At 40.5% G+C, this 23,036-nt stretch overlaps 1 protein-coding gene across 1 annotated transcript in view; it reads left to right on the forward strand.

Moving 5' to 3' along the window:
* PBRM1 (polybromo 1) overlaps window positions 1–23,036 on the forward strand; it is a gene marked incomplete at both ends in the record, with an annotated part of 166,621 nt that overhangs the window by 131,197 nt on the left and 12,388 nt on the right. The window contains 5 exons of the mRNA XM_080715199.1: window positions 3,802–3,947; window positions 7,875–8,032; window positions 17,024–17,207; window positions 17,903–18,113; window positions 19,910–20,111. Coding sequence (XP_080571325.1) covers window positions 3,802–3,947; window positions 7,875–8,032; window positions 17,024–17,207; window positions 17,903–18,113; window positions 19,910–20,111 — 901 coding nt within the window. The remainder of the gene's footprint in view (window positions 1–3,801; window positions 3,948–7,874; window positions 8,033–17,023; window positions 17,208–17,902; window positions 18,114–19,909; window positions 20,112–23,036) is intronic.

Below are 23,036 nucleotides of genomic sequence, written 5' to 3' on the forward strand. Positions count from 1 at the left end.
TGGGAAGGCTGAGCCAGGAGGATTGCAGGTTGAGGACAGCCTCAGCAAGTAGTGAGACCCTGTTTCCAAAAGAGAAATAATATCAGGCTGAGAGTGTAGCTCGGAGGAGGAATGCTTCTGGGTTCAATTCCCAATAACACCAAAAAAAGAAAGAAAGGGTGCGGCAGACTGCTCAATCGGAATGGCCGTGAGTCCACTCGAGATCGATTTATCTCAGAAAAGATGAGCAAGGATTCAAGTGCCATTCTGCAGCCACTTATCTGCAGCGATTCTTTCCCCTCTATGAAATAAATTTCTTTAAGCTCCTATTCACGGCGCTTCGGGAAAGAATCTGACATGGACAAAAGCTTCTTGAGCTATTGACACTTTATTACAAGAACCCAGAAAATTTATATCCTTCACCAGTGAGATTAATAGTAAAAAAAAAAAAAAGAAAGGAGTGTAATCACCATAAATCAATAGTGAAGGACATGTAATCAAGGTAAAAAATAAACTAGTCCGGCAGGCATTCAAGAGATTAGCTTGGATCTTCTCAGGATCTTGCAGATAGGCAGTTCCAAAGGGCAAATTCCAAAAGAACCGGGCACACCCAGGGCTTGGAGAATAGGCCTCTCATGGAATCTTCTTTAACTTTTTTGGAACTTTCCATCTTTAGGGCTTAGTCCATATGGCAGGCATGGGGAGATGTGGCGATCCAGGTGGATGTGATGGAATTCTTCCAGGTTTCATCTGCATTACCTTCTAGAGTCTGAAAGCTTAAGCAAACTCACAACACAGTTTGGCAAGTAAACACCAAAAAATAACATGAAGTTTCTAGATTTAGTTGTCAGATGTACTTCTCTAGCTGCTGAACACTTTTCCTCAAACGATAGGCTTATTAGAAGCCTATTCCTCTTTTAATAATCCATTTCCACACCACAATCCTTCTGCAACCTGCTTTTAATCTTTCTAATTCCTTTCTTTCCCATTTGGGACAATCTTATGATAAGCTCTTCTTCATACAAGAATCCTTTCTTATTCTCACCATATTTCCTTTCTTTTACACATACACATTTATTATATCTGTCCTTTGTTCTGACATATTCATTTCTTAGCCACGTGGCGCCTCCTTGTTTCAGGAAGCGCACATACTGGGTGTAAAGGTCAAGAATCTTCCTAGCCTTCAGCTCTATTGTATTGGGCAGTATTAGCTGCTCATAAAGTTTATCTTCTCTGTATCTAGGCAGGATCACAAGGAGAGGGGGTAAACAGAGTTACTGGTTGCCTCCCCTTTAGGGCTAATGGTTTCAGCTGACTCAATGCTTTTACTGTAAGTTAATGATTTAGAATGAAGGTCAGAGATAGAGGGGAAATCTGCGTTTTGTAATTGCTGTTATGGGAATGCTGCCACTGCATCTGAATTCTAACTAGATTTTATACCATTTGAACAAAGCCGAGGACGTTTAGAGGCTTAGACAAATTACCAGAAAGTTTATTTTCCACGGACTCAGTTTCTCTCACAGTCCTGATCTTACATCACTGGAGCAATTCATGTGGAAAGTTAAAAGAATCATTACTAAAAGAATAATAGTTATGAAAGAATATCTAAGAGTGGGGGAGTACTTTGGCCAGAGATGACACTCTCTCTCTCGGGGCTTTTCGTTCGCGTTGAGGACCAGCCGATTAACTGCGTGGGAGACCATCACAGATTACAAGATGCAGCAAGTGGTCTTAGCAAAAGGGTATGGTGGGTGAGACAAGAGGAGGCACCAAGTTCTTTTTCCTCTTCCTTTTTGTCTTTAATAGGGAAGGCACACTCCCTAAGGGTGGGTGAGAAAAGGCCCGAGTGGGAGAATTAATGGTCCCTTAGAGCAGGGCCCTTAGAGAGGGGCAGAAAGAAGGGAGGCCTCTGACATGAACCCTTCTCCCTCCCACTTTGTCTGGATGGTGTGGATCCCTGTGACTTCTGTGCGTTTCTCACCCTGACATTCCCAGGGTACCATGTGAGCTGGCCTAGGAAGGAGAGGTTGTCATCAACATTTCCAAAGGTGACCTTACCTTGTTGTTTTGGTGCATCTTTGGCTTTCCTCTTCCTCTTTCCTACTTGGTTTAGAAAAGAACTTACTAGGCACTTATGTGATGTGAGAAGTTAGTCGTTCTCTTGTGTAGATGAATGGATTCTCTGGTTTCTTGTTTCACCAGAGAATCAGTCATTGAGACTGAAAAGACAGAGAAGGAAAGAAAGATTGTTTCTGGATACAAATAGATCATAAAGGCAGGACAAGTATCAGTTTGTTTAATTTCCGGTTCCTGAAGGGAACAAAGATGATGGATTGCTTTCCAGAGTGGGCAGTAAATGAACTTTGCCACCCTAAGAGACTATGTGGACCGAATTTATAAAACAGTCCAAAAATTAAGTTTAATAAATTAACTAAAGTGGAAGTTCATAGAGTTTGTTAATTATAAATATATAATGTGTGGATTTGTCTGCATCTGGATGCTGATAAGTCCTTTCCAGTATTCATTTTCCTCAAGCTATGGGAATGAAGCTGGATATGGTGACTCACACCTATAATCTCAGTACTTGGGAGGCTGAGACAGGAAGATAGCATGTCCCCAGCCAGATTCAGGAGTTTAGCAAGACCCTCTGCAACTTAGACCCTATTTCAAAATAGGAAGTAGAACTCAGGGTTTAGCTGAGAGGTAGAATGCCCCTTGGATTTAATCCCCAATACCAAAAAATATTTTTTAAAAGCTATAGGGATAGGAAGGAGAGAAAAGGAATACAAGCATCTTGGGCTAATATTTAATGAAAATTATCTAAAAATTTTAAAAAATATAACATTTAATAAGACAGTTTGGGCCAGGCATGGTGGTGCATGTTTGTAATCCCAGCATTTAGGAAGCTTAAACAGGAGGACTGTGGTTTGCAGACAGCCTCAGCTACATAGGCCCTCCAGAACTTAGTGAGACCCTGTTTCAAAATAAAGAATAAGCTTGGCATAGTGACGCACTCTTGTAATCCCAGCATTTGGGAGGCTGAGACAGGAGGATCACAGTTCGTAAACAGCCTCAGCTACTTAGGCCCTTTGCAACTCAGTGAGACCCTTTTTCAAAATAAAAAATAAAAATAGGGCTGGGGGTGTAGCTTGGAGGTAGAATGCCCCTGGGTTCCATCCCTAGTACTGAAAATAATAAAAAAATAAAAAATAGGGCTGGGGGTGTAGCTTGGAGTAGAATGCCCCTGGGTTCCATCCCCAGTACTGAAAATAAATAAATAAATAAATAAAAATAGCGCTGGGGGTGTAGCTTGGAGGTAGAATGCCCCTGGGTTTCATCCCCAGTACTGAAAAATAAAATAAAGAATAAAAATAGGGCTGGGGGTTTAGCTGGGAGTAGTACTAGGGTTCCATCCCTAGTACTAAAAAAAATTTTAAAAAGACAGTTTGGTTAGTTACTGGGGATTGAACTCAGGGACATTCTATCTCTTAGTTATAAACTCTTAGCACTATTTTTTCATTTGAAACAGGATCTCACTAGGTTGATAAGTGTCTCACTACTTACCTGAGGCTGTCTTTGAACCTGTAGTCTTCCTCTTTCAGCCTCCCAAATACTAGGATTAAAGGTGTGTGGCACCACACCCAGCTGGTTTTCTAAATTTTGTCAAGACTTCTCTTTATGGTTATATTTCTTCTTCTCTGATGGGAAAGAAAATATGATTATCTTCTTTCCTTCTCTGCTCCTTGTTAGCTACTTTTTCCCTTCAGGCAGTTTCCTTTCCCATTTTAGCTACCTTTCTTAAGTCAGTTTCTTTTCCCACAGGAAAAAGAAGATGTTCCTGTGGAAATGTCCAACGGTGAGCCAGGTTGCCACTACTTTGAGCAGCTCCGTTACAATGACATGTGGCTGAAGGTTGGCGACTGCGTCTTCATCAAGTCCCATGGCCTGGTGCGCCCTCGAGTGGGCAGGTGAATGTCACTGAAGCAGCAAAGATGGGTTGGGTCTGAGGTTTGGGGCCAATGGACGTTGATCAGTCTTAGGATAAAGACAAAAGTCTCTCCCCTGAAAAGTTCTTCAGCTCCCTCTCATCACATTTCCCCTGCTTTTACCTCTAGACATATTTTCTTTGTATTCTTCCCATAGGCTCTTATTTTCCCACACACATACCATTTACTGAACTCTCAGCTCAGAAATTGCCCTGCCCACTTTGTATTGAAATTTCCCTGCCCACTCTATACTCCTTAACTTAAATTTGAAACGGCACTTTTTTTTTTTTCCAGTACTGGAGATGGAGCCAAGGGGCATTCTACCTCCGATCTAAACCCTCAGTTCTGTTTTTTATTCTTTATTTTGAAACTGGTTCTCACTGAGTGGCAAAGGGCCTCACTAAGTAGCTGAAGCTGTCCTCGAACCGTGATCCTCTTGTCTCAGCCTCCCAAATGCTGGGATTACAAGCATGTGCCACCACACTCGACGAAATAGCACCTTCTTAAAAAATTTTTTCCTTAACCTGCAGTCTGGGTTAAGTTTCCCAGTTAATCACTCCCAGATTACCATGTATTTCCTTCTTCTTAGAGATACCAATATCATACACTGGTGTTTATATTATTATCAGATCTCTATACACTGAATTTCCAAATGCCTCCAAACAGCAATTCTTATTTGTTCAACTTAGTATCCTCTGTTCAAATCAAAGTACATGAAATAGTGGGGGCTCAGATATATCATGAACAAGTAAATTGATGAAAGTATGTTTGGATGGGTGGGGGGACAGCACTAAAGAAGTTAGGTACTCAGTTGTCTGTAGAGAATAATGATTAGAGCCACAGTTTGGAGCCAGAGTTGTAGCTCACTAGCTGAGCGCTTGCATAATATGTGAAAGGCCCTGGGTTTGATTCCCAACACCAAAAAAACAGAAACAAAGAAAGAAAAAATACTAGTTGGTTCTAAGAAATTTTGCTCTAATTCCCAGGCCTGCTAGGTTCATGCCCTTGGGGCAGACAATTTGCCTCTCTTAGTTTCTATTTCTTCATCATATGGTTTATGCTTCAGCAAGCATTTACTATACCTACTGAGGCAGGAGCCTAAGAAGGTGCTGAACCTTTCTCCATCTATGACTCATTTCTTTTAACCAGGGTCCCCACCAAATGCATGTTCCATGTGGGAGCAGTTAGGAAATCAGGCTCAGGAAGAGAAACTAAAACCTAATCCAAGCTTCTGCACCTGTCGAGCCAATCAAGACCTGCTCTATCACCCTGATGCTATATAATCTGTATTCTGATGCCATTCAGGGCTCAGATTTAGGACTAATTTTCTTGGCCCTGCTGGGAGAAAAAGTCTCCTTTCCAACCTGGTCTCTAGGTCATGATCTTATCGTGCCTGGCCTTGTGTAACACTAATATATGCCAGGCTCTGAGTATACATTAGTGAATAAATAGATATTCCTAGTTCCTTGGAGCTTTGTTCTACTGGGAAGACAAATAGTAGTCACCTTGAATAAGTAAAACTGTAGGGTGTTAGATTATGAGATGTGCTATTGAAAAAAGTGTGGAGTAAGGGGAGTCAGTATGGTCTGAGCAGGTGGCAGTTAAGACAGCACTTGCAGAAACTCAGGGAATGATCATTTTGAATGTCCACGGGAAAAACATTGCCCTCAAGTATACAGCCAGTATAAAGGCCTGAGAGAAGTATGCCAGACCTCTTCAAACTAGCAGTTTGTTACTAGGGAGTGAGACATATTTGAGTTAGGTAGTATATGAGGGCCAGGCAGTAGTAAGTAAATCGTGTGGGGCCCCAACAGACCATTGTAGCAACTTGAGCTTTTACTAAATTAAATGGAAGATCTGTATTGTGACATTTGACTTAGTGTTTTTGTTTTTGTTTTTTTCCTGTAGTACTAGGGGTGGAACCCAGGGACATTCTACCTTCAAGTTACACCCCAATCCTATTTTTTATTCTTTATGTTGAAACGGGGTCTCACTGAGTTACAAATGGGGTCTAGCCAGGTGTGGTGGCACATACCTGTAATCCCAGTAATTGGGAGGCTGAGACAGGAGGATTACAGGTTTGAGGACACCCTCAGCAAGCAGTAAGACCCTCATCAATCTAGCTAGACCTTGTTTCACAATATAAATAAATAAATAAATAAATAAATAAATAAATAAAAATAGGGCTGGGGTATAGCTCAAAGGTAGAATGCCCTGGGGTTCAATACCCACTACTCCCCCACCCCCCCAAAAAAGAGAACCGCTGAGCTGGGTGTGGTGGTGCATGTTTGTAATCCCAGCATTTGAAAGGCTTAGACAGGAGAATCATGGTTCAAGGCCAGCCTCAGCTACTATTTAGTGAGGCCCTTTACAACTCAGTAAGACACTGTTTCAAAATAAAGAATAAAAAATAGGGCTGGGGTGTAGCTTGGAGGTAGAATGCCCCTGGGTTCCATCCCTAGTACCGCAAAATAAAATAAAGAATAAAAAAAATAGGGCTGGGGTGGAGCTCAGAGGTAGAATGCCCCTGGGTTCCAGTTAAAAAAAAAGGAGAAATGTTTAGGGGGAAAAAAAAGAACAGAATACAGGACAACAATAATATCAACTATACATTAGTTGTGAGAAATCATGCAGTATCTATTAGCAGCCAAGTATTAATTTTGTTTCTAGAGAAATGTTCTTTAGCTTTTCATCAGATTTTCAAAGCAGGAAAGATCTTGACCTTCATAAAGGTTATGAACCAAGCCAGGCATGGTGGTGCACGCTTGTAATCCCAGCATTTGGGAGGCTGAGAGGATGGTGGTTCGAGGACAGCATCTGCCACTTAGGCTCTTTACAACTCAATGAGACCCTGTTTCAAAATAAAGAATTAAAAATAAGGCTGGGAAGCCGGGTGTGGTGGCACACACTTGTAATACCAGCATTCGGGAGGCTGACACCTGAGGATCGCGGTTCGCAGACAGCCTTAACTACTTAGTGAGGCCCTCTGCAACTTAGTGAGACCGTGTTTCAAAATAAAGAATAAAAATAGGGCAGGGGATGTGGCTTGGAGGTCAAATGCCTCTGGGTTTCATCTCCAGACCCACAAAAATAAAAAAATAAAAAATAAGGCTGGGGTTGTAGCTTAGAGGTAGAATCCCCCTGGGTTCAACCCCCTGTATGGGGAAAATAAAGGGGGGGGGTATGAACAAGCCTGATGTGGTGGTTACACGCCTATAATTCCAGCTACTTGGGAGGCTGAGACTAGAGGATTACAAGTTAGAGGCCAACCTCAGCAACTTAGATAAAAAATAAAAAGGGTTGGGGGTTGCCGGGTGTGGTGGTGCATGCTTGTAATCCCCACACTTGGGAGGCTGAGACAGGAGGATCGTGCAGGTTCAAAACCAGCCTCAGCTACTTAGTGAATGGGTCTTAGAGTGTAGCCCAGAGGTAGAAGGCCCCTGGGTTCTATCCCCAGTACCACCCAAAAAGGGGAGGGGGGGTTGGGGATGTAGCTCAATGGTAGAGTATCCCTGGGTTCAAACCCTAGTGCTACCAAAAAAAAAAAAAAACAGTTATCAACCACCACTCTCCACTATGTTAAAAGAACATGCGGACTTATAAATTAAAAGAAAGATGCTTAGACCTATTTTTGTATGGGAGTCATTTAGAACGATTAAATTGTGTACCTTGATATCATGTTAAGGTAAGTTTCTTCCTCAGATGAGCACCTGTTGTGCTTTCCTCTTTTTCCAAGTGTCCTTTGATGTGCTCAGAGGGGGAGGGGAATCAACAAATTGATGATCAAAACAGCCAGTGAAAGGCTTCCGAATAGCACATACTATTAAATTTTGGCTGATGGGCTTTTTATTAGATTAGTCCTTCAAGAATAAAATTAGTTTAATGTAATTTCTCCATTTTTCCCCCAAGAATTGAAAAAGTGTGGGTCCGAGATGGAGCTGCATATTTTTATGGCCCCATTTTCATTCATCCAGAAGAGACAGAGCATGAACCCACAAAGATGTTCTACAAAAAAGAAGTATTTCTTAGTAATCTAGAAGAAACTTGCCCCATGACATGTATTCTGGGTAGGTAACTTTCATTTTATCACATTACTTCATCAAAATTGATTGAATACTACTATTTTATGCAGTGTTTTATGCAGTGTTCTAGATGCAGCAGTATAGATTCATATATGGTGGTAAACAAGTAGAAGTCTGTGCCCTTAAAGACATACTGGGAGCCAGATGTGATGGTGCATGCCTGTAATTCCAGAACTCAGAACGCTCAGACAGGAGGATTCTAAGTTCAAGACCAACTTCAGCAACTTAGCAGGACTCTCAGTAACCCAGTGAGACCTTGTTTCAAAACAAAAAGGGCTGGAGCTGACCCAAGTGTGGTGGCAACACACTTGTAATCCCAGCATTTGGGAGTCTGAGACAGGAGGATTGTGGTTCCTGGATGGCCTCAGCTAGGCCCTTTGCAACTCAGTGAGACCCTGTTTCAAAATAAAGAATGAAAAATAGGGCTGGAGGTGTAGCTTGGAGGTAGAATGTCCTCCCTGGGTTCCATCCCCAATACCGCAAAAAAAAAGGGAGGGGGGGCTAGGGCTATATAGCTCTGAGGTAGAATGTTCTTGGATTCAGTCCCAGAACAACCCCCCCCCAAAAAAAAAATATACACTGGGACAGGGAATTAGTAAACAAATTGAAAAACAAATATATAGAGCTTCAAGTGATGATTTAAGGCTGTAAATGAAAATAAAGCAAAGAGAATTGAGAGTATTGTTAAGGCAAGATCCTTTGGTCAGTAAAAAGCCTTGCTAATGGATAATATGTGAATAGAACCTTGAAGAGGTAAGGAGGAAAATCATTTGAATATTTGAGGTTTTACTCTCTCTTAGACACAGCAAAAACCTTAAAGTAGAATATCTTGGAATACAGACATGCTAAGAAAGTTGAATAACTGGAGTAGGAGACAAGAGGGTGGGTGTAGTAGGAAATGAGCCCTCTAGGTTGTTGGGCACCTAGTCATGGTAGGCCTTGTAGACAGTACAGCAGTTGGGCTTGGAGTGGATACAAAGTCCGAAGAGGGGTTTGAGCAGAGTGGTGGTGTGAGCTGACATACATATTAGAGGGATCCATCACTGTGGTTGCCATATCAAGAATACATTGTGAAAATAAGGTAAGAGCTAGAGCTGAGTGTAGTAGTTAGTACATGCTGTAATCCCAGCTACTTGGGAGGCTGAAGTGGGAGGCTTGAAAATTCAAGTTCAGCCTCAGCAGTGTAGTGAGACCCTGTCTCAGAAAGGGTTTGGGACTGTGGTAGTTTAGTGGCAGACCACTTGCCTAGCATTCGTGATGCTGCGAGTTCCAGCTGTAGTACAGCCAAAAAAAAAAAAGAGGAAGGGGAGATGTTGGGAATATAGCTCAGGAGTAAAGTACTTCAGTGTAAGACAGTTTCAGTCTGATGGACTCAACCCTTGTACTAATATCATTCATGCTCAGACTTGTTTTGGTTTATCTTCTGTTATCTTCTTGAGTATTCACAGTGACATTCTGTTTCTTAGCTCTAGTTGTATCATGGGACACCAGCATTGTGTTCTACTCTTGTGTTTTCTTTTGGCCCTGGGTTATTGCTAGAGCTTACTTATACCAGCTACTCTTTATATCTTTTGGAATGACTTCCTAAAAGATGACTAGTCTCAAACTTTACACTGATGGCTGATGTTTTGGGGAGATTTTTCTGGTGCTGGAGATTGAGCCCAAGGCCTTGTGAATGCTAAGCATGCACTCTACCACTGAGCTATACCCACTGATTGCTCATGGGGATTTTTTCTGATTTTTTCTTTTTCCCTCCCTCTCCCTCTCCCCCTCCCCCTCCTCTCTTTTGTAGTGTTAAGGAGCCCTAGTTATGTTCTTGGTGATTACCCTGTGAATAACAATATCTTAAATTTATGACTAGTTTAAATTAACACCACTTTAGCCACTAATACCAGGTTAGCTTCAGTAAATGCAAAACCTCTGCTTTTATACAGCTGATTTCCTCTTGATGATGTTATTGCCACATCTATGTGTCCATTGATATCACTTTATAATCTAAAAAGGAATTTAAAGAGCTGGGGATGTAGCTTAGTGATAGCTTAATTTGCACATGTAATTGATTGGATTGGATTTGATCCCAACATTGCAAAAAAAATAGAATGAACTTAAAATGTAAAATATAATACTAGCTTTTCAGTGTTTACCTCTATAGCTATCACTATTGGTGTTTTTTACTTTTTTAGATAACTTCAAGTAATTGTCTTGTACCTTTTTTTGTATGTGTGTGTGTATGGGTCTGGGGCATTCTGTCTTTGAGCTACACCCCCTGCCCTATTTTTTTATTCTTTATTTTGAAACAGGCTCTCACTAAGTTGTGGAGGGCCTCACTAAGCAGCTGAGGCTGTCTGCAAACCACGATTCTCCCAGTCTCAACCTCCCAAATGCTGGGATTACAAGTGTGTGCCACCAAGCCCAGCTTGTACCCTTTTATTTATTTATTTATTTATTTATTTATTTATTTATTTATTTTTGGGGGGGTGGTACTGGGGGTGGAACCCAGAGGCTTTCTACCTCCAGGCTATACTCCCAGATCTTTTTATATTTTATTTGGAAACAGGGTCTCACTAAGTTGCTGAAAGCCTCATTAAGTAGCTGAGGCTGGCTTCGAACCCGTGCGATCCTCCTGTCTCAGCCTCCCAAGCGCAGGGATTACAAGCATGCGCCACCACGCCGGGCTTAGTAGTTATTTATTTTTAATCAATTGATTTTTTTTCTTTTTTTCTTTTTTTTTTTTTTTTTGCATGTCTGGGGATGGAACCTAGAGGCATTTGACCTCAGAGCTATGTCCCCTGCCCTATTTTTTATCCTTTATTTTGAAACAGGGTCTCACCAAGTTGCAGAGAGCCTCACTAAGTAGCTGAGGCTATCTGCAAACCCTTATCCTCCAGTCTCAGCCTCCGGAATGCTGGGGTTACAAGTGTGCGTCACCATGCCCAGCTTCCCTTTGATTTTAATCTAAAGGATTCCCTTTAGCATTTCTTGTGAGGCAAATCCACTAGTGACAAGTGCCCTCATCCTTTTATCTGGAAACATCTTAATTTCTCCAATTTTGAAGAATAATTTTGCTACATAAGTAATTCTCAATTAATTGTTTATTTTCTTTTCGTGTCTTTCACCAAATGTGGGAGCTTTGGTTCATTATTTCTTCAAATATTCTTTCTATTCCTTTCCCTCTTTCTCTTCTAGGACTCCCATTGTTCCTATGATGTTTTAGTTAATAATGCCATATAAAGTCTTTTAGATTCTTCATTTTTCTTTTTCTTTTTTTTGGTAGGGGTATTAAACCCAGAAGCATTCTACCTCCAAGCCACATCCTTAGCCCTTTTCATTTTATTTTATTTATTTATTTTGGAAATAGGATCTCACTAAGTTGCTGAAGCTGGTCTTGAACCTAGGATTTCTCCCAAATACTGGGATTTCTGGCATGCACCACCACACCCGACTTTTCCTTATATTTTTTATCTTTTGTTTCTTGGGCTGGGTAATTTTATCTGACCCATATTCTGGGGTCCCCCCAGTACCACAAAAATAAAAAATAAAAAAAAATTAAAATAGCTTTGGGTTCAATACCCAGTACCAAAAGTTGGTGGGGGCAAATGTTGAACTAATAAGCATGGTTATTTGCTCCTATAGTTTCAGGATTGTTTGAGGCTAACCTGAGCAACATAGTGAGAAAATGTCTCAACCAAAACAAACAGAGCTGGGGGTGGTGGCACATGCTTGTAATTCCAACATTTTGGAGGCTGAGACAGGGGAATCCAGATTTATGGCCAGCCTCAATTACTTAGTGTGGCCTCTGCAACTCAGTGAGACCCTGTTTCAAAATAAAGAACAAAAAATAGGGCTGGGGGGCATAGCTTGGAGGTAGAATGTCCCTGGGTTCCATTCCCTGTACCATACATGTACACACACACACACACACACACACACACACACACACAAGATAGATAGATAGATAGATAGATAGATAGATAGATAGATAGATAGATAGCAAAGCCATTAGAAGTGGCTAATCTTGTAATCCCAGTACTTGGGAGGCTGGGACAGGAGGATTTCACAGGTTCAAGGCCATCCTCAGCAACTTAATGAGACCCTTTGCAACTTAGACCCTGTTTCAAAATTAAAAGACAAAATAAGGCTGGGAATGTATCTTAAAGGTAAAATGCTCCTGGATTCAATGCCCAGTACCACCCCCCCCCCAAAAAAAAGGCAAATGTTATATTGAACAAAATGGAGGACAAGTGAGTGGATGAAGCTGCTCCTAAAAGCAGGGCCACAAAGGCCCTCTGGCTAAACCACTGAGCACCTCAAGTCATGGAGTGGTTAAACATGTAAATACTCAACCAAAGACACATCCCCATCATGCAGAGCCCCACCAGGAGAGGCAGCCTTCTCCAAGGCTACTACTGAAACTAGTTCAGTAGACACAGGCCAGAGATGAGCTAACAGAAATCTTAACAAGCCAGGTGTGGTGGCACACGCTTGTAATCCCCGCGCTTGGGAGGCTGAGACAGGAGGATCACATGGGTTCAAAGCCAGCCTCAGCTATTTAGTGAGGCTTTCAGCAACTTAGTGAGACCCTGTTTCCAAATAAAGTATATTTTTAAAAAGGTCTGGGAGTATAGCCCAGAGGTAGAAAGCCTCTGAGTTCCAAACACCCCCAGTACCACCAAAAAAAAAAAAAAAAAAATCTTAAAATTGAATTCAATAACAAGGAAATCCCAGTACTGGGAGGCTGAGACAGGAGGATCATAGGTTTGAAGCCAGTCTTAGCAACTTATTGAGATCCTGTTTCCAAATCATAAAATAAAAAGGGCTGGGGGTGTAGCTCAGAAGTAGAATGCCCCTGAGTTAAATCCCCATTATCAAAAATAATAATAATAATAAGCCGAGCGTGGTGGCACACACTTGTAATCCCCGCGCTTGGTAGGCAGACACAGGAGGATCGTGCAGGTTCGAAGCTAGCCACGCGCGCTGGCTTAGGAGACCCTGTTTCCAAATTAAAATGTAAAAATAGGTCTGGGAGTGTAGTCCGGAGGTAGAAGGGCTTCTAGGAACCCCAGTACCACCAAAAAAAAATAATAATAATAACAACAACAACAAGGAAGTGACAGATACCCTCAGAGTGAACAGTCATCAAAGGAACATCTGCAAATGACTACTTAGAGACCAGAAGCTCTCTTCCAGCCTTTTCTTTTCAGCCATTTAATCCAGCTCAGAGAATCTAGATAACCTAGTGGTATGGCTGGGTATGACCAACCCTAAAATGTCACTAGCTTTTGAAGACATGCTAGAATTCTAAAACCAAGTGGATCAACAGTCCAGAAATTGGGCCAGTCCATTGCTACAGATCTCTGGAATCTCTCAGATGCTGGACGGTACCTAGGCTACAGTATGGCTTTTTGTCCATAGCAGCCTCCTTGGACTGGAGCAGAGCTGGAACCTTACCTGGAAACCCACCTTTAACACCTCTTCTCACTCTCTCAAGGGCATTCTTTCTCTGAGCTATACTTTCAGTCCTTTTTAAAATTTTCTTATTTTGAGACAGGATCTCGTTAATTTTCTGAGGGCCTCACTAAATTGCTAAGGCTTGTCTTGAACCTGCAGTCTTCCTGTCTCAACCTTCCAAGTACTGAGATTACAAGCATGAGCCATTGTGCCCAGCTTCAGGATGATTACTTAAAAAAAAAATGTTGAGTGTAGTAAGGCACATTTGTGATCCCAGTACTTGGGAGGCTGTCACAGGAGGAATTAACCATAGTTATTGTATGACCCTGGAATTCTGCTTTTAGGTATATATCAGAAACAACTGAAAGCAGAGGCTAAAACCAATACTTGTATGCCAAGCCTTATTCACAGTAGCTAAAATGTACAAACAATCCAAATGATCAACAACAGAAGAACAGAAACAAATGTAGTATATATATACTCTGGAAAATTACTCAGACTTAATGCTGGGCATGGTGATACTTGTAATCCTGATACTTGGAAGGCTGAGACAGGAGGATCAGATCGTGGTTTGCAAACAGCCTCAACTACTTAGGCCCTTTGCAACTCACCAAGACTCTGTTTCCAAATAAAGAATAAAATAGAGGAGTATAGGCTGGAGGTAGAAAGCCCCTGGGTTCCATCCTCAGTACAAAAGGAAGAAAGAAAAAGAAAGAAAAGAAAAGAAAAGGAAAGAAAGAAAGAAAGAAAGAAAGAAAGAAAGAAAGAGGAGAGAGAGAGGAAGGAACAAACAAAGGAGGCTGGAGGTGTAACTCAGAGATAAAATGTCCTGGGTTCCATCTCTAGTACTGCAAAAAAAAAAAAAAAAAAATTACTCAGACTTAAAACATACCAAATTCTGATATATGCTACAACATGGATGAAAACATTTACTAAGAGAAATAGACTAGGCACAACATAACAAGTATCATGTGATTCCACTTAACATACAATATTGTGAATTTGCAAAATTCATAGAAATTATTAGGGGCTGGGTAGAAAGGGAAATAATTATTGTTCAGTGGGCACAAAATTTCTATTTGGAATGCTAAAAGAGTTCTAGAAATAATAGTGATGATGGGAAGGTGATATTCAACTTCCTAGTGCAACAACCCCTTTTTTCTAAACGAACTTCAAATGCTAAAAAATTATGGCTTTACAAACTACTGTCACAGAAGTTTATAAAGCCAAGAGACCAGGTGTAAGCCAGGCATAATGGCTCATGCTTGGAATTCCAGCACTTGGGAGGCTAATACAGAAGGATCATAGGTTTGGAACCAGCCTTAGCAAGTTAGTGAGGGCCTCTACCACTTAGTGAGACTTTTTTAAAAATAAAAATAAAATAGAGCTGGGGGGGTATAGCTCAAAGGTAGAATGCCCCTGGGTTTAATCTCTAGTACCAAAAAAAATTTTTTTATTCATCCTAATGAGTATGAGGTGGTATCTCCTTGTGGGTTTTGGTTTTTATTTTACTAATGATTAATGATGGCCAGCATCATTTAGGTACTTACCATTTGTATATATTCTTATATACAAATATATATACAAAATATATATACAAATATACAAAGGATATATATAGATAGATAGCGAGAGAGAGAGAGAGAGAGAGAGAGAGAGAGAGAGAGAGGGGTCCTTTGTCCTGTTTATTTTGTTTGTTGGTTTTTTGGGGTTTTTTGCGGTACTAGGGATGGAACCCAGGAGCATTCTACCTCCAAACTACACCCTCAGCCCTATTTTTTATTTATTTTGAGACAGGGTCTCACTGAGTTGCAAAGGGCCTCACTAAGTACCTGAAGCTGTCCTCGAACCACGATCCTCCAGTCTCAACCTCCCGAATGCTGGAATTACAAGCATGCGCCACCACGCCCGGCTCTGTCCTGTTTTTAATTGAGTTGTCTTCTAATTGTTAAGTTGCAGGAATACTTTATAATAATGTTCTGGGTGCTAAACTTTTACTAGCTATGTGATTTGCAAATATTTTGTTGTATATTTTACCTTTTTTTTTTTTAATATATCCTTTACCAGTACAAAAGTTTTAAGTAGCAGTACAAAAGTTTAGTTTATCTTTGATTTTTCTGTGGTTTCTGGAGCTCTTCTGGGGTCTCATCTAAGAAACCATTGCCTAATCAAAGGCCACAAAGATTGAAACCTGGTTTTCTTCTAAGAGTTTTATCATTATAGCTCAGACATTTAGGTCTTTGGTCCATTCTAAGTTGATTTTTGTATATAGTATAAGAATCCAACTTCATTACAATTGATTGCATCTGGAAATCCAATTGTCCCAGTACCATCTATTGAACTATTCTTTCCCTCATTGAACTGTATTGGTACCCTTGTTGAAAATCAACTGCAAAAAAAAAAAAAAAACCAATTCTATGGGTTTATTTCTGGATTTTAAATTCTTCTCCAATGATCTGTATAGTCCATCCTTATGTTAGTATATACCTTTTTAATATCTTTTAAATTTTATATCATGTTGTCACTGGACAGGGGTCCAGGAAAGTTTCTTTGAAGAGGAGAATGAAACCAATTCAACCTGAGCAGGTTCTTGACTTTTTTTTTTTTCTTTCTTGGTACTAGGGAATGGGACCCAGGGACATTTTACCTTCGAGCTATACCCCCAGCCCTATTTTTTATTCGTTATTTTGAAACAGTGTCTCACTAAGTTGCAGAGGGCCTTGCTAAGTAAAGGCTATCCACGAACCACGATCCTTCCATCTCAGCCTCCCAAATGCTGGGGTTACAAGCATGCACCACCATGCCTGGCTGGATCTTGACTTCTCATCACTGAAAAGAATTCTAGGAGCCAGGTATGATGACATACGCTTTTAATCCCAGTACTTGGGAGGCTGAGACAGAAGGATTTCAGGTTTGTGGCCAGTGTCAGCTACTTAGGCCCTCCGCAACTTAGTGAGACCCTGTTTCAAAAATAAAGAAGAAAAAAATAGGGCTAGGATTGTAGCTCCAAGGTAGAATGCCCCTGAGTTCAATCCCCAGTACTGCAAATAAATAATAATAACAATTATTCTAGGATATGTTAAATGCAAGGCACAAGCTAAGGTTTCTTTAAAGACAGCAAAGGTGTACACACACCAGAGGGAGAGTTTGGGTGCCCTTGCCTCCAAGATAAGATGAGTGATAAACCCAAGACTGAGTTTTCTGACTCCATATATGATTTTCCTTGGGAAGAAATGTTACAGGTTCTCAGGCATGCTTTTGCTGTTTTGAAATCAACTCCCGTGACAATTATAGGATGTTTGGGATTCAGTATGTTTCTCTTTGGTTAAGCAGTCTAGCCACAATCATTTGTGAACACATTGTGTAAATCTTTGAGTCTGGTGACATTTAAATTGATTATGCTTTTGTTCTAGGTAGTCTGAAACAAATATTATTACACTAGGTTTTGTTCAATTAAAAGTTTTAAACAGTTGTTAAACATTCATCCACAATCTATTCCTTTAATTTCTCTCCAACTTGCTCTTCTAGGAAAGTGTGCTGTGTTGTCATTCAAAGACTTCCTCTCCTGCAGGCCAACTGAAATACCAGAAAATGACGTTCTGCTTTGTGAGAGTCGCTACAATGAGAGTGACAAGCAGATGAAGAAATTTAAGGGATTAAAGAGGTTTTCACTCTCTGCTAAAGTGGTAGATGATGAAATTTACTACTTCAGGTAAAGCTTTTGAAAAGCTAAAGAAGAAAGAACACTTCCGTTAACTCATGAAAATAGTATAGCCTATTGTTTTTCTTTCTATTTATTAGATTTTATACTAGAGCAATATACATTTCAAATAGAAAATAATTAATTCAGTTATAGGTAAAAGGAAAATCTTCATATTTTATAGGGCCTGGTATTTGCTCTAATGAGTGCCCATGGTTTAGACTCCAGTTGAAGAATAGAGAGAGAAATACTTGGTTCTGGTTCATTTCCTCTCTGTTAGGAGATTGCTCAGTTCCACAGATTATGAAAACTATTCACTATGTATAGGCAACTAGATCTAATTTTGTGGATATTCAGCAGAATCCTTTAAAAACAAGCTTCTTTAAGTAGAAGTAACTTCATAAATACCCAGTTAAACTCTGCCATTGCCCTTAGCACATACATTGCAGATTGCAGGAAATAATTTCGAAACATTAAGGTAGAGCCCTACTTTCTAATCAGTCCTGAAGGTGGGAGTAGGTTAATTGAGCCCCAGGAGTGTTCTACCACTGAAATACATCCCTACCCACCCCTGTTTTTTATAAAGGGTCTAAATTGTTCAAACTGGCCTCAAACTTAGGATCCTCGTGCCTCAGCCTCCTAAGTAGCTGGGATCACAGGCATGCACCACTGTGCCCAGCTGACTTTTTTTATATCACTTCTTTTAGAAAACCAATTGTTCCTCAAAAGGAGCCCTCACCTTTGTTGGAAAAGAAGATCCAGTTGCTAGAAGCTAAATTTGCTGAGTTAGAAGGTGGAGATGAAGATATTGAAGAGATGGGAGAAGAAGATAGTGAGGTTATTGAACCTCCTTCTCTACCTCAGCTTCAGACTCCCCTGGCCAGTGATCTGGACCTCATGCCCTACACTCCCCCACAGGTGAAGGTGACACATTCCTGTTATTTGCCTGTTCCCAGGTTTGGTTTGCAGCTGATTTAAACCAAAGTAAGGAGACATCCAGCACCTCCATATGTGAGTTTCTACCTAGAATTCTGCAGGAAGGAATAGGTGTTTGGTTTTGGTTTTGTTGTCGGTGTCTTTATTTACTTTTTTTTTTTTTTTTTGCCACTGGGGATTGAATCTAGGAGGCATTCCACCTCCAAGCTACACCCCCATCACTGTTTTCTTTATTTTGAAACAGAGTCTCACTAAGTTGCAGAGGGCCTCACTAAGTAGCTGAAGTTGGCTGTGAACCTGCGATCCTCCTCCCTCAGCCTCCCAGGTACTGGGATTACGAGTATCACCACCATACCTTCTAATTTTTATTAAAGTCCCTCTCATTTCCCTCCCCCAAGCTGGGACTTTATTTTTTTTTTTTTTCCTCCTGTGATACTAGGGATAAAACCCAGAGCATTCTACCTTTGAGCCACACCCCCAGCCCTATTTTTTATTCTTTATTTTGAAACAGGTTCTCACTGAGTTGCGGAGGGTCTCACTAAGCTGAGAACCACAATCCTCCTATCTTAGCCTCCCAAATGCTGGGATTACAAGTGTGCGCCACCACACCCCACTTGCTATGTATTTATTTTTAATTGACAAAACATATTTATCATGTAACTCAGGAATTAATAATTTAAATTTTAATATCTGAATTTCATAGAGAGCTAGTTTAATGGCCAGTTTAGTTAGAAGGCTCTCCTTGCTTTTTATTGAAGAGAAACAATAAGGAATGTCATTATTCCGTGTGTGTGTGTGTGTGTGTGTGTGTGTGTGTGTGTGGTGGTAGGGATTGAACCCAGGGGCATTCTACCTCTGAGCTACATCCCAGCCTGATTTTTTTATTCTTTATTTTGAAACAGGGTTTCACAGAGTTGCAGATGGCTTCACTAAGTAGCTGAGGCTGGCTGGGAACCCACTTCCTTCTCTATCAGCCTCCCGAGTACTGGGATTATAAGCGTGCACCACCACGCCTGGCTTACCCTATTATTCTTTAATTATTCTTTAGCTTTCGTTGTTCCTTTTTTTTTTTTTTTTTTTTTTTCATTTCTGGGATTGATCCCAGGGCTCATGCATGCTAAGCAAGTGCTCTACCATTGAAGTACATGCCCAGCTTTTGTTGTGTGTGTGTATGGGGGGTGGGGGGGGTGCTGGTGATTGAACCCAGGGCATTCTACCTCTAAGCCACACCCCAGCCCTTTTTATTTTGAAACAGTTTTACTTAGCCTTGAATCTGCAATCTTCCTGTCTCCATTTCCCAAATACTGGTGCTATAGGTGTGCCCCACATACCCAGCATGTCTAGGCCATTTTAAATTTAATTTTGAATAGGATCTCACTAAGTTGCCCAGGCTGGCCTTCACTTGCAATCTTCCTGCCTCAGCCTTCTGAGTAGCAGGGAGTATAGGCATGCACAACCACACCCAGCTCATTGACCATATCCTTTTAACTTCTCCTTCCTTAGGACCTCATCTTTTGGTATTTTTTTCTCACTCAGAATTTTCTCAAGCTTAATTGTGAGGTCATTATTACAGATTGCAGTCATGGAGTTCAGTGAAACTTTAATTTATTTCTTATCTGGTAAGAGGTGTGTTTTGACCAAGAAAATGGCCAGCTATAACCTGAATATGTCTATAAATAAACAGTAACTATTGGATCATATGTTCCTATCTTCCAGAAGCTGAGCAGTTAATCAAGTGCAGTGTTCTGATGAACTATAAGAGTTTTCTGTCTTAACAGTCTACCCCAAAGTCTGCCAAAGGCAGTGCAAAGAAGGAAGGCTCCAAACGGAAAATCAACATGAGTGGCTACATCCTGTTCAGCAGTGAGATGAGAGCTGTAATTAAGGCCCAACACCCAGACTACTCTTTTGGGGAGCTCAGCAGACTGGTGGGGACAGAATGGAGAAACCTTGAAACAGCCAAGAAAGCAGAATATGAAGGTAAATAGAGACTAGACACAACTGTCTCAACTTTCTAAGCAAGGGTGTGTTTTCAGGAATGCACATGCATTGACAGGTTTTACTTTCTTGTATTTGCCACGTGCACATGAATTTTGTGTTGGGGACTATTGCAGATGGTACCTAACCAGTTGTTGAGATGCCAGTCCTGTCCTGACTGAGCAGAATGCTACCTTGACTTGGCATCTGATCTGGTAATGGTGTTCTCTTCACCCAAACCCCAATGTTCTTCAACAAAAATATTTTGCTATTAAAATTGCATGATTTTCTTCTTTCATTGAGCCCAATAAGCACGCATATGTTGAACTGGGAAATGGTTGGACAGTACTAAATATAATTTTGATTATGATTCATCTGAAGGGGGCCTTTTAAAGTCAGTTATCTAGCCAGGCATGGTGACGCACACTTGGAATCCCAGTACTTGGGAGGCTGAGAGTGTAGAATCACAGGTTTGTAGCCAGCCTCAGTTACTTAGGCCCTCTGCAGCTTAGTATAACCCTGTTACTAAATAAAGAATAAAAAATCGGGCTGGGGGTATATCTGAACCTGGGTTCAGTCCCTAGCACCATAAAAAAATAAAGGCAGTTATCTTCTGCTATGGCTCTTGAAGAGCCATGTGTTTAAACTCTAGGCTGAGGCTTGGCTGAAGTGCCTGGTTTCCTAGGCCAGTCCTGGTGTGTGGTGTGTCTGTGTTCATAGCTATTGTGAAGGCAGTTGGAGTCTCATTGATAAAACTCCTCTGTCTTTATTTCCTTTTACTCTATAATTAAATCACTTTGGGCCATCAGCTGTCATTCAAGGGTTTTGTGGTTCTTAGCCTTTAGGAACAAATACTTAAGAGAGATGTTTGGAGGGGGGGTTGTTTGTTTGGGTTTGGGGTTTCTTTGTTCATTTGTTCTTATTGTCAATATCAGGCATTGCTTTAATAAGGAAATAAGTAGTAAACATTAGATTAGGTAGGACTTTTATCCTTTCAAGTATATTTTTTCCATTTGAAATTTTATATATTGGTTTATTTTGCCAGTTTAAGCCATCTTCTCTGTACCTCTCATTAGTCTTCTTGGCTTGGTTCAGATCCATTATTTTCTAGCAAATACAGTTATTAAGGTTTGCCTCTTTTATTGACATTTATAAACTCTCCAAAGAAATTGTCTTCTAAAAATTTTTAGCCTTTGCTACAATTATTATAAAATTATCTGACAGTCTTCTCTAAGGATCTTTTGTAAAAAGCCTAATCCTGAAGGATAATTAGACAATGTTTTGTGTCCAAACCTAGCTTGAGAAACATTTAAAAACATTTTAGAAATTTTCTAAAACATGTTTTAGAAATTTACAGTGCATAGTCCCATGTTAAAGTCTCGAAGACCTAAAGAAAGAATCTTTTTTTTATCATTTTTCTGAAATTTGACCAGGTATTCATGAAATATCTATTAAAACTCTAAAGAAACATTTTGTAGAACATTCTTTGAGAAACCCTAATCAGTTCTATAAAAACCTAGAATTTTGGGGAACTTTGATATTTCTGACCTTAGTGGAAATTAAGACTATATATACCACTAAGTTGGAAAAGTGTTGGAGATAAAGCTAATATGGATGTATAGTCTGTTCCAAGGTATATAAAGCTAGTGCTGACTGGATGGTTATTTAGAGTGACCAGGAGAGAGAGATCTAGAGATAATGTAAAGGCAGACACACTGGAGCAGTTCTGAAGGGTGTACTTACAGGAAATTCTCCTAAATCCTATAAGGAATCTGAAATTGAGGAAGAACCTGGTGAGGAGTGAGTTATGCAACATCTGTCTGAAACTCAGAAGTCTGAACTGTTGGTGCTCTCACCCATTGAATGCAGCGATCCCAAGTTAGGAGTTTAACTGGCTTAATTTGAATAATTTTATTTGCCAGGGCAGCCCAGTTGGGCTTGTTCCAGAGAGAGTCAACGGGTAGCCAAGCTGTTTGGTCTGTAGGCCTGAATGGGGGGGGGAGGGCTAACTTCTTTTTTTTTTTTTTTTTCTCTTCCATTTTGCCATGTTTTTGTAATGAAGACACTAGAATTTAATGTGGAAGTTTAAATCATCGATGGTTTTTACTACTAGCTCAAGGAAATGGGTTACTGAAATGGCTTTTGTCCCTCATACTCGTACTCAGTTTACAGAGCCATCCCTCTGTAAATTGGGACAGTGTTAGCGAATCTCTGTGTCACAGCCAAGGGGCCTTTGATTTGCTTGACTTTAATATTCTTACCCTAAAGGAGGACTAGAGCTGTTGCTTCTTTATTTTCTTTAAAGCCATATGACCTCAAACTATTTTCCCCTCCTCAGATCAGTAATAGCCTTTGAATTCCATGTTGAAGTGTTAATGTGTGGCAGTTGGAGTGTGGTGTTAGGGGTAGGACCATGAGTTGCTGGTTCTCTGTATCCTTGGACAAGTCACTACCTGTCTCTCAGCCTCCATTTGCCTATCCAAGGTGGGGAAGATTTCCTTTTTATTAATGGTGGAGCAGAATAAACTCTGTATGGTGGGAACTTTGGGAATATCCCTGTAGGAAGGGTCCAGCCTTCTAGGAACATTATTGTTGGGGCTGCTGGCTCTGGAGATGGAGAATAGTTCAAGGAAATATGGAGGTGGGTAGCAGGTAACATCTCAGAAGTGCCACAAGCAAATGTTCCCCTTGTGTTTTGGATGAAATAAGAATGGATTCTGGAATTCTCGCTGATTTAGGATGTTGAGTTTTGAACTGCTCAGCTTCAGGAAACCTGGTTCTTCAGAACATTGTCCATTGCTACATGCATGTACATTATTAATTCCCTGCTTCTGATTATTGTAGTCTGGAGTATCATACATTTTTCCCCCTTGGGGTTTATTAAGCATAACCTCTTTGCTTTATTAGAATATAGAGATTAGCTGTTTA

Source organism: Muscardinus avellanarius (assembly GCF_963383645.1).
Source record: "Muscardinus avellanarius genome assembly, chromosome: 18".
Classification (NCBI taxonomy): Eukaryota; Metazoa; Chordata; class Mammalia; order Rodentia; family Gliridae; genus Muscardinus; species Muscardinus avellanarius.